Raw genomic sequence first — 12208 nt, 5'->3', positions numbered from 1 at the left:
ATTTGACATTAAATGTCAACGTCAAACTTGATTTTCTAAACACGTCGGTTTGTGCTAAGTGTTGTTCTGTCCTAATATGAATAATCAGGGCTTGAAATCAAACTGGAAAAAAAAACCCATGGATAAAACAATATGACCTGCGTCGTATCTACAATATTTCATTAAAAGATATGGCCCCCTTCGAGTTGCAATTCCGCAATAACTTTTGTTTTACCAAATAGCTCTGGTAGCAACAAATGAAGCGGATAATTGTGGAGAGTGTTGTATATATTTCAGTCATTTCCATAAACAAACTACACATTTCTTATTCAAAGATGGCGGGGTTTGTTTACAAACTGTAGGTTACGCCCAGTCCTGTAATTTCATCCCTTTATATCAAGATTATGGCCAATTTTAACGAATTCGATAAATTTTAACATAAGGGTCAATGTCAAGTTGACCTACTTGAAGGTATTTTTAAAAGTTTTTTAATGGGTTTAAGAAAAAATGTTTTACTTAATATAAAACAAAAAAAATGTCAGCGCGATATACAGATGACAAGTAAATATATCGAAGGTTTTGTAAATAACATAAAAAAAGAAAAGGACGAATAAAAGAACTAGTGAGTATATATGGACCAAGGCTCAAGTGCGGAATGTGATTTTCCTAAAATTTATCGTTTTAAACGATTTTTTGTGAAACGCTATTTTAAAGAATCGGCGAGGCGAAGAATGAAGGAATTACAAATTGTTTCAAGTAATATTTCAATATTAACACTTTGTAAAGTTATTTTTGACATCCAACATACGGACACTCGTTACAGAACGTGAGACCAAGATTTTCATAGATAGAAAAAATTTTGTGTGGGTGTTATAAAGATAATTTCGGGGCACAATGATTATTTCTTCAGCGAAATATCGCATATGATTAAATTTACGATGATATGTAGTTATCGGCTCAAGACGAAATTTAACGGCGATTTGCATTTGCCAGATCAACGGCAGAAAGGGGTTATTAATTCAAATGCAATGTGTTGTATCATCGTCGACTTTGAGCATGAAAGTCACTTAATCGGAGTTAACAATGCAAGACTCTCTGTAATGCTTTGGATATGTCTCAGAAAACAATTCTTACTTCTTTCTTTTGTCTATAGTGTAAAGATTGATTGATAGATTGAAATAAATTGACTGTAAGTTTGAGCCAGGAAAGGACAGAACAAATTAAAATCCTTATAAAATTGATCATTTCTATACCAGGAAGTTAACTTATGCATAATCCATTCGAAAGCTCTTAAAATATCACACATCTTAAGGGTCGTTTTCACACACTGGGCGAACGTGAGAAGTTTCCCTTTGCGCCGGAACGTTACCATTGCTTAAACAGAAAATGAAAAAAACGTGAATAGCAAATCAAGTCAAATTTCGGATAGGGCTATGATGTCAACTTCAAATTTCTCGTTTATGCGTAAATATTATAATTATGGACAATGAGAAATTGAAATGCGAATGGCGTGATGTTGTTTCTGGGCAGGTCGCGAGTTTACATGAATAATTCCAAATGTAGCAAAGAGCTTTGACAACGAGGTTACTAGTTTGGAGATTTGGAAGATGGATCCAGTGTATAAAAATAAAAAGATAGATCAGATGAAATTTGAGGCAGGAGATAAGGAGATAATAATAGTGATAAATATTCATTATTGAAGAGCATTAATAATTTAAATTTACAAGATATTTAGTAATTGTTAATAGTTGTTTTATATTAGAAGAACCAAAACACACCAGAAGTTAATATTCAGACACTTCCGTGGAATATAAACTAAGTTATTTCCTAAAACATGTAAAACGTGAGTTCTGACGGACACTCGTAGTCGTATGTTCTTGGTGCACTTAGGATAAATTACGCAAAATAGGTGAAGTAGGACCATGGTGTGAGATTGCGGTTATTATGTTAAACAAATCGTATATATATTTCAGAGCATGGGAGATTATTTATTTCTAGAATAGTGAAAATCAAGTGGTAGTGGTATAAATGTTTTACAGTGATGATATTTTACAGCTAATGATTTATTTATGATACTGTATTGTTACAGGGCTTATAACATTCCTAAAGTCAACAAATTACACGATTCCAAGCTGCCTGGTAAAAGGTACGTCAATGTCAATTATTATTTCAAAAGTAATAAATGGCTATTTTCATGTGATAGTCAAAATGCTTCAACTTTCAGACCAATAGTTTAGATTTTTTCTATCAATTGGTAAGCATTGTTATTATTGCCTTGATTATATATACTTAGAATCATAATCTTATAAGTAATGAACAGTAAAATGTTTGAAATGTCAATAATATAGAACGTAAAGAAAATGTTATTTTTCTCATAAATATAATAAATATATTATTATAAAGAGATTCTGTGTATCATAATAAAAATAAATATTTTGTATGTAATTTGTGACTTGATAAAGTAATTCAATCAATGTAAAAAAGATCCACATGAACAATTCATTTTTGCCAATTATTCCCGTTTTTTACAATTTATGATGCGTCTTCTTACAATATAGCTTTTTTTCTAAATACATGAAACACAATCTAAGATAAATATTTGATATTACGTTTGTGTCTATCACAGAAAAATCTCTTTGGTCCCTTTAATTAATGAAAATTTCAATTTTAAAATGTTAACTATAGAGAATGCATGTTCATATAAATATTATAAACATATTAAAAATCACATATCACAAGCAGTTTACATTGTTTTGTTAAGTAACATAAATATGCATCCAATTCTTTTACAAATAGTCATTGTTAAAGGTTTCTAAGATTAAATTTAGGCATACAAAACCTTTCAGTGATTCTTAATATTAGATGTAATCGAGCCTTTAAATATTTTTCGGACAGTCCAGGTGAGTCTACACCATTGTACACGAAACATAAACTAAATATATATAAAAAAAAAATAACACAACAAATGCATTACATGCATTGAAAAATAATTCTTATTTATAAATTTTCTAACATCCATGTACATATATGTATATATCATAAATCGTCTTTGTTCAAAACAATTATTCTCCATTTTGTTCAATAGCTATTCCAGTCAATCTTTCTCAATTTACGCATTAACGTATATGTTTTCTTCATCGGCTCCAAATCCAGTATTCACGTAAACAGCTAAAATAGAAATATAATACATTATAATACACATCAAAAGGTAAATATGTAGTTCTTAAACACCACGTATACTCATGAGCCCCTTTCTTTTGTTCGTCCTTTGCGTACTTTGATATGAAAGTTTTGCCGAGATTTTTGACGGTTATGACGTAAGGAGACACATATACAAAAAAACTATATAAACATATTGTTTCCAGAAGGTTCGCGGGTAAGATTTTATTGATTTTACATGAGCATGCGGGATGTCAAATTACTCTGCCTGCTAATAAGCATATCACGGCGTAGTTGCCCCCTATGTAAACGCTGCTTTTGTAAATGTACAGGTGAAATTTGTTACAATATCTTCAGCTAACATTTTTGTATTTTACGTAAGTCACCTACCATAAATACATGTAGAGGCTTTAAGTAAGTTGCCGCATAACAGTGTTATTTAATTGTAAAAAACAGGGGTATATAAACATCATTCGTTTCAAACAGATACGGACTTAAAGCTAACCTGTTTTAGAAAATTTGAAGTTGATAGGTCACATTTTAATGTACCGCATTTGTGTAGTTTTTATATGATATCTGGTAAGGACCAAGTTTCTGTGCAGAAAAAATGAATATGGCAGAACTTTTAAACTTGATAAAATCAGGGATGACACTACAAAGTGAATTTTTGTGAAACAACATGGTGACCTTATTGTACTGTAGCAGAGTTATTTTTGAATTTTGAATTTATTCTTTGAAATGATACTGATTAACATAATATAGTGGTTGGGAACTTAGTGGACTGACACCATAAATGACCTACGCGATAGTATTAATGAGCATCTGAACTCAAACAAGCAATATCAAATGCACTCGAAGCAGAACAAAAGAAATTTTATAAAGTCCATTTAAATATAAAAGTTATGACATTACCTTCTTCTTCGTCTTCTTCTTCTTCCTCGTCAGTTGTAATGAACGCTTTAAGGCACTCGTGGATGTAAATATATTGGTCCTTAAAATATAGATAAATATTAACATTTGACTTATAAATATAATAGTTATGTTTGGTTTAAAAAAGAGACAATAAGATGGAGATCGATTTTTACTCAAGTATAGTCTAAAGCATATGTTTAAATGCTGATAAAGAAAATCACATTTCCTGCAGATATAAAATCAACAAGACGGGTTATAACTGTTATAATTATATTTACGAGTATTTCTCGCATTAAAAATGTGTATATAATGTTTATTCATGTCATAAAATACACATTCTAAAGCAAGAAAGTATTGTTCAATAAAACGTGTGCTATTAATGCGTTCCGTCTAATAATTCAAATCATTCTTCAGGTGTCGTGACATTTTGATGTGGTTTATTTATTGATTTATTTCTTTTAAGGGAGGGACGTCGAGACTTGTTACACTTCCTGGTAATTAATCTTGTTCTTTGAGTCGTACACTCTGCTTAACCATGATGTTTCCTCGAACACAGAGATTTAATAGTACAAATGGTATCTGAACACAAAAAGGTAGAAACAAAGGTGCTTCTGAAACACCACTTTGCTATAAACTTCCTTTCACACCAATTTTTTTATGGTAGAGTAACCTTTTTGCTACGAACTTCCCCTGACTTAATCCGTTTTTATGATCAAGACAAATGTGCTGTTGATCTTCAACACTGTTATAAACTATACATGTATGTTTTATTATGCAACAGTCACAATTATTAGAACAATGAGTGATTAGTGGAAATACCTCTGTCTGTACCATGTTCAACCTATGATTTCTCATGTCAAGGACAAGATTAAATATATCCACCTCGTCGTGATCTCTGATATGTTGTAACAAGTAATCCACTGCAATAAATGTCCCAGTACGACCTACACCAGCACTGCAACATTAAAGTTTGGCTTATATTTTAGTAAGTCTTGACGTTTATGACATAAAATTGATATGAAATGAATTCTCTATCATATTACTTCGTTTTAAAAAAAATGTAATAATCATTTATGGATTTCTAAAATATTTAGTATACCATGTTAACAAATAAATATATTGGCCCACTAACATTCTAGTTGCCTTTCAAAAATTAAAGAGAACCGATTTAAAGCTGGCTTTTGTACCTTTATCAAAAGGGAGGTTTATGATCAAACACATATTTGATATGTGCTTAGTTCTTAACTGGCGGTGCACTTAAGGGTCATTCAATAGTTTTGTTGGTATATAAGCTACAACGTTTAAATGCTGCGTTGTTTGTGAACAGCTCACATGAACTTTAACATTATTCACTTATATATATCACGTTTACATACGTTGTATTTTTCAAATACATGTTTAATAACGTACTTATGAAGTGTTACTAAAATAGGTGAATGACGTGTATGGAAAGCCATGACTGTCTGATATTGTTATTTTTCATTTTATTTAACCATTTGGTAATATATAAGTTAACTTCAACTATATATGAATTGAAAACACATTTTTATTTAACCGGTATCCATTATATTAATCCACAGTTACAATATATGAAACCATACCGTCAGTGTATGAAACCGAGATAGCAATATATAAGTTGATTTTCTCATATAAGGACACCTGGTACCATACATGGCTACTTTGGTTCCATATAGTGAAACATTGCTATCATATAACGTGATAATCAACTAATATATTGCTATTCTGTTTCCATACATTGATTAAATGGTTTCATTTATTGTATTAATGAATTAATATATTGATAATTCGGTTTAATATAAGGATATCTGGTTCCATACATGGCTACTTTTGTACAATATATTGAAGAACTTGTATCATATATTGAGAAAATCAACTTATATATAGCTACCTTGGTTTCATACACTGACGGCATGGTTTCATATATTGTATATGTGGATTGATATAATGGATTCCGGTTAAATAAGAAGGTGTTTTCAAGTCATATATAGTCGAAGTGAACTTATATAGTATCCAAATGGTGAAATAAATTGAAAAAGAACAATATCAGACAGCCATGGCTTTCCATAGACGTGCTGTAAACAAGTAATATACACATGCTTTATGAAATGAGTATCGATAATAAATATGATTTACTATAAAATATTATTTTTATACTATCAAACGTATGGTTGTTTATTTGGGGCATGCTTTGAACAAACTACTATAGCTATCGTAAATGCATTAAACATAATAATAATAAGGGAAATGCATTGTCGTCATCATAACATAAGGTCAGCAGTTAATAAAAACACCGCTTGAAAAAAGGAACAATTGAATATATAATCTATGCTTTATGATTCAAGTAATGAAATGTTACTTTAACACGAAACGACGTGAACTATATTTTATATTACTATATATTAAGATTTAAAAGCATGATGAAACCTTGGATTAAATTTAAAGGAATTCAAATATAATTATGCTTCATGCCGATTACAAAAAACAAATTTCAGTTAGTTTATTAATGTGATGTGTTTGTCAATCTCATTTTTTGATAATCACCTTATATCAAATAATTATACAAACGAGTTTCTAGACTTTGCTTTATTTACATTGCTATATTTACATATCAAGAATTACCTGCAATGGACAATCGTTGGTCCAGTCGAGGGCTTATTTTTTACCTGATTGCCATACTGTTTAACAGCTTTCACGAACTCTAACAATAATTCCGGCGTTTCAGGACAACCCATATCTGGCCATTTTAAATAACTAAAGTGACGAACCATTTTCCGTTCCTCTTTCTTAAAAACAAGATGCGATCGAATGAAAAATTGCATGCATACTATTATTAGTTTAAAAAGACTGTTATTTTGTTTTAATAACATTTAATGCTTTTTTTTCAAGTGCAATACATGCAATCAATATGTTTGTTTTTACATTGTTTGACAGGGTACGAGGCTAGGTTTCAGGTACCATGCTAATTGTTCGCCTGCGAGGTTAATGTTTATTCGGTTTATTGGATAATGCTAAACTACTCTTTATCACAATATTCATGCACCAGAAGTCTGGTTCTACAGCATGCAGTGTACCTGCAGTGAACCAATAATGGTCCTTTTGGAAATGGCGGCCTGTATTGCCGAACAATTGATATGAAGTTGATAAGTGGCCAATGTTTATCCGGGCAACCGAAATCAGGCCATTGAAGAAAATGGAAATGTTTTATTTTCTTCTGTTTAATACCCTATTTGAAAAAAGCATTGTATAGATTAACCATTTATAATTCCGGCTCATATTCTTCTCGGCTCATAGACAATTTAATGATTAAAGAGAAAAAATTATGCTACTGGACGTGAGCCATCAACCGGACACTTTTTAAACATTTTTCCATAAAGATTTCATAATTTCAAACCTAGAGGCCTGAACATTTGACACAGTATAGCTAGGTTCTTCTCCTAACTAACAAATTAGTTTGTTTATTTCTGATTATATTGACACTTATATCTGAGGCTCTCAAGGAGTGTATCAAAATTACCTTAATTGTCGACACTACAGTACCATGTGTCCGGACAGATATGTACATGATGTGATTTAATTTATTTAAATGCAAGGGTGTTTATTTTTTTATTTTTAACGTGATATACAATATTTCAGCAGCAAATGGTGACGTTTTGGATATTCTATTGTTTACTCTGCAAATAATTATAGCTGGTATATGAGGCCAGGTATTGCACTCTTAATCCCCAAATTTTCAATGTCAGCATTCTTGAAATAGACATTAGAATAATTAGATATAATAATAATAATTATTATAATGATAATGATAGTAATAATATTAAAACATTCCGTATTAAATGTGTCTATATTTTAGATATTACGATAAAAGTTATTGAAAATTAACTAGCATGAATTTTGAAAATAAACTACTTACCATTTTTATTTCAAATATCATAATTGTATAGTCAGAGAGATTGGATTCTGATTGAAGTGAAACAACCAAATCTCCGTAGAATACAGGTTCCCCAAGATCCGGCCAATACTTATCACACTTATGCTGAAAAAATGTGTTTATTGTTTATGTAACACATAAACATTATCATTATTTATTGTTAATAGGTACATGAACATTATGCATTCAATGATGCGAACAACAATTCTCCACGTTGTCAACTGATAACATATGTTTTCTTTCAATGCATAAACTTTGAAATACAAAAGATAACGGAAAAAACTTTATTTAAATACAATATTTTGATATCACGTTTGTATGTCATTTTTGACCTGACTAAACCAATGCAGAAATATTTGTTATAGGAATGTGTTGGGCTGTCAAAAAGCCTTTTCATTGCTGCAGAATAAAAGTATCTTAATTTGATAGTAACAGTGAGTAATGCAACATTTCCTTTGAAAATAGTTTAGTAAATTCACGACATAAATAGCTTATAACAATATACATGCATTTATTTATTACACACCAAAAACAACGACCTATTGGATTGCACAATGCGTCATTTACTTCAAATATACTTGTAGAGATATACATGTACATACCCTTCCTTTTTCCATTAGCTTTGTCAACATCACGATAGTATCAACGTTTTGCTCCCACACCATTCTCCAGAAGTCGTCAAAAGTAGCTTGCATAGGGCCCTGGGTAGCAATGTATTCTCTGCGGGATGTATAGCCCTTTGGATAAAGGATTAAAATACGCAATATATAATACTTTTTGCAGTGAGCTATTTGAAATAATAGCATTATAGCATTCAACTTACAAAACAATATGTCATTCTTGCTAAAATGTTAAAATACATATCTATTTGCCATGATAATCAAGATCATTGTATTGACTTATAAGCATCGTAGATACACCTTTACTGTTTTATTTATAAAAAATAAGTCATTTAAGTTTTGCAGCAAATATTTAATGCATAATTTCATTCTAATTGACAAGGAAAACAAACTGAATATTACATGTAACTATGTAAGATTCAGATATTTAATACGTTTATTTCTGTAAGGGCTTTCAATGCTTGTACAGATCTTCAGACAGAATATATTTATACAAGTTTGTAGATTCTTAATGGTTTTCATCAATCTTTATCACAATGTTAATTACATACAGGAATATAGTTGGCATTGATGTAGTCCGATCCTTCAATATCATCAGACGGTCTTAGTTTAACTCGAGAGTGATCAACTGAAATATCAATATACCGACGTTATACCAACAAACGACAAAGAACGATGAAGCGAGCATATACAGTAACAGAAGTTCATATATAAGTTGCAAATAACAATGTGATTAAAAACAGAGCACGCAACATGCCCGAACATGTTTGGTAAAAGTCATTTTATACATCTTGATTTTATAAGTTTTGTCATGTTTCATATTTCCTTTCCAATTAATTATATAAAAGAATGTCGTTCAAGTATTACTTTCCTGTAAAAGTTTGTTCACAGAACGTATTTAGAAACATTTTATTACGATAATTAAAACAGATCTGTTATACAAACATGGTAGAATATTTGTGTATCTGTTTTTCGGTCGACAACACTGTTGTTCTGCTGCTGTCATTAGATGGTTCGGACTCTTCTCTTTCAACATCTACAATTATAGCAAAAAGGTTTTGTAAATTATGTTTTAAACAGTATTCAAATCTGCAGTTTAGATATAAGAAGTATAAATCAAAAAGTAATACAAAACAGGGTTTGCAATATTTTTAGTGGCAAAAGGCTAGAGTAACGAATAAATTATAGTAAATTAGACGATAGAATTTATCAGAACGACCTGGTCGTTCGATATAAGTATTCCTTATAAAAGAACCATACAAATCAATCAAAGTCAATCAAAATGATAAAAACAGGCTAACAAACAATTTATGACCGATGTTTAACAATGTTGACTTCAACAATAAGAAAAACAACCTCACTGACAGTGTTTACAATCTATCCCATGTTACGTCTAATATAACATAACCTTTTGCAATTCCCTTAATGTCCAAAGTATTATGAATCATTTGCTGAATAAGGACATTAACCCTATGAAGATTTCAATTACTCAGCAAAACAGCAACATTTCTTTTGTCTAAATGTGTAATTAAAATCTCAGCCATCCATATGTAAATTAGTATGACAAAAATGTGTTGACAGAATCTACCATTTGAATTTATTTACCTTATATGCGTCAGCAAAAAGCAAATCGGAGTCTCTGTGGAATCTTTCCACAGCATCTGGAAAATCAGTCAGCTTAACGGGGCCTTGTCTGAAAGAATTCAAATATTCGTGATAAATATTGTCTACATAAAACTGTTAATGTATGATACATTTCCAAATTTTTAATTATGCAAAACTGAAATGATTGAAGACACTTCTTTAAAAAACAAGAAGAAACATTTTCAAAAAAAAAGAACTGTAACCATTGCGAATATATACCTAGGTGTTTTCGAATAAAAACAAAGACACAAAAAAGGAGAATTTAACAATAAGTCAAATACGCAAAACTTGATATCCTCAACGATATGTTATGGCTTTAAAAAAATATTGATAAGGAATCCTTTTTGAAGGCACGCAAAGTTCACATTATTTTACAGTATTGAGTAACTAATAATAATAATAATAAGGGATTTGTGATTCATGCATATGAAATTTTGATGAGGTGATTTACAGCTGTGCTAAAACTTTTAAGCTGATAGTACAGAAATTTCACCTCCGATGGTGACACACGGAAACTGCTCAATTGACAAATAAAGGCTTTTCAAAATGATTTTCTCGCACTTTTACTAAACTTTACTAAACTTTGGTTGTCACTCAAATACATTAATCGTATAGTGTAAATTTTATGATGTGCAGTAAGTGAAAATGTCTGCCTATAATGTATTTCTTTGGCATGTGTACTCACCCTTTGGGACTGCAAAGTATCAAAATATATCAGCAATTAGATGTATTATACCGGTCTCAATCAATTGATAATTTATATTCTTTATAAATGTTTTAAACTGTACACAGAAGACCTCTACCGTTGAAAACAAATGACATAAAGTTATCTTTTTGAATTATTTCTAAAAATTGCAAAATGTCATTTCTTTGCAAACTTAACGTGACATTTTAAAACAAGACAAAATTGCATTAATTCTTCGGAAATAAATAAAGTAAACCATTCAATTTCTTGAACAATCAGCTTCATTTTTAAAACACATTCATTGAAACAATAGCTACAGGTAAAATTTATTTCGCATAGATTGTATACATAAATAAAGATAATTAAACTTGATTCAAACTTGATGTAAAGTATGTTCGGGAGTTGGCAATGAGCTTCACCTAGAATAAGCATTTACATTAACTTCATTAAAATAAATAACATTAATAGTCGTTATGATAAGTATCATGTTGAATTACTACTAACAACACATGTTAAAGATGTTTGGAAACATATTTAAACATGAAGTCAACAACTTAAATGTCAAGCTTATCAATCAATGCTAAATTCATTAATCTGTTTATGTATAAAAACATATAAATAAGCTTGTAACAAACAAAAAGTCATCTTGACGTGAACTTGAAAGAATATCCAGATTCAAAACTCGAAGTGGAACTTTACATTAAAGTACTAAATTTACTTTTATATTTGCTCATTCTCACAATAAATTTGTATTGATACCTACCTAAAATGATTCTTTTTCGTATGTTCAATTTTATCAAGATGGATTCCTTCACCCGGGGTATGTGTAGTCAGACTCTCGTCATCTTTGCTGAAGCAGCTACAAGAAGAAATCATTTCTATAAATGCTTATGCAATTTTAAAAAAAAAAAGACTCTTTGGTTACATCACAAATGAAAAAGAGTGTTGATTAAAGCAAATGACAAGTAACAGAATTGTAATTGTTTGCTTACAAAATTATAATTAATTGCTTTCAGGATTGTAATTGCTTGCATTCATTGTTGAAATCGCTTGTTTTCAGGATTGTTATTTGTTGCTTTCAAAATTGTAATTGCTTGATATCGGTTGATTTAAGGATTGATTTTGCATATAACATACATTCTTAAAGTAAAAAGATAAAATATATCATTTCTGTCCATAGTCATACTTACGCAGCTTGCTTTCTTCTCAGGACGAAAATGGTCAGAGCAACAATTGCTATGACAACCAAAAGCTATGTTA

At 30.3% G+C, this 12208-nt stretch overlaps 1 protein-coding gene across 4 annotated transcripts in view; it reads right to left on the bottom strand.

Moving 5' to 3' along the window:
- Positions 1-12196, bottom strand: part of LOC132757084 (receptor-type tyrosine-protein phosphatase S-like) — a gene marked incomplete at its 5' end in the record, with an annotated part of 102755 nt that extends 90559 nt beyond the window's left edge. Inside the window, 11 exon segments of one of the 4 annotated variants that reach the window (XM_060748269.1) lie at positions 2965-3147; positions 4051-4129; positions 4870-5005; positions 7143-7294; positions 7982-8104; positions 8602-8736; positions 9171-9247; positions 9565-9655; positions 10225-10312; positions 11712-11807; positions 12139-12196. In XM_060748269.1, the coding sequence (XP_060604252.1) occupies positions 3089-3147; positions 4051-4129; positions 4870-5005; positions 7143-7294; positions 7982-8104; positions 8602-8736; positions 9171-9247; positions 9565-9655; positions 10225-10312; positions 11712-11807; positions 12139-12196 (1094 nt within the window). 4 annotated transcript variants of the gene reach the window in all.
- Positions 12197-12208: the final 12 nt, after the last annotated feature.

This window comes from Ruditapes philippinarum, unplaced genomic scaffold (genome assembly GCF_026571515.1).
Source record: "Ruditapes philippinarum isolate M1 unplaced genomic scaffold, ASM2657151v2 ctg7568_1_1_1_1, whole genome shotgun sequence".
Lineage (NCBI taxonomy): Eukaryota > Metazoa > Mollusca > Bivalvia > Venerida > Veneridae > Ruditapes > Ruditapes philippinarum.
This window is presented reverse-complemented; position numbering and strand designations above follow the sequence as displayed.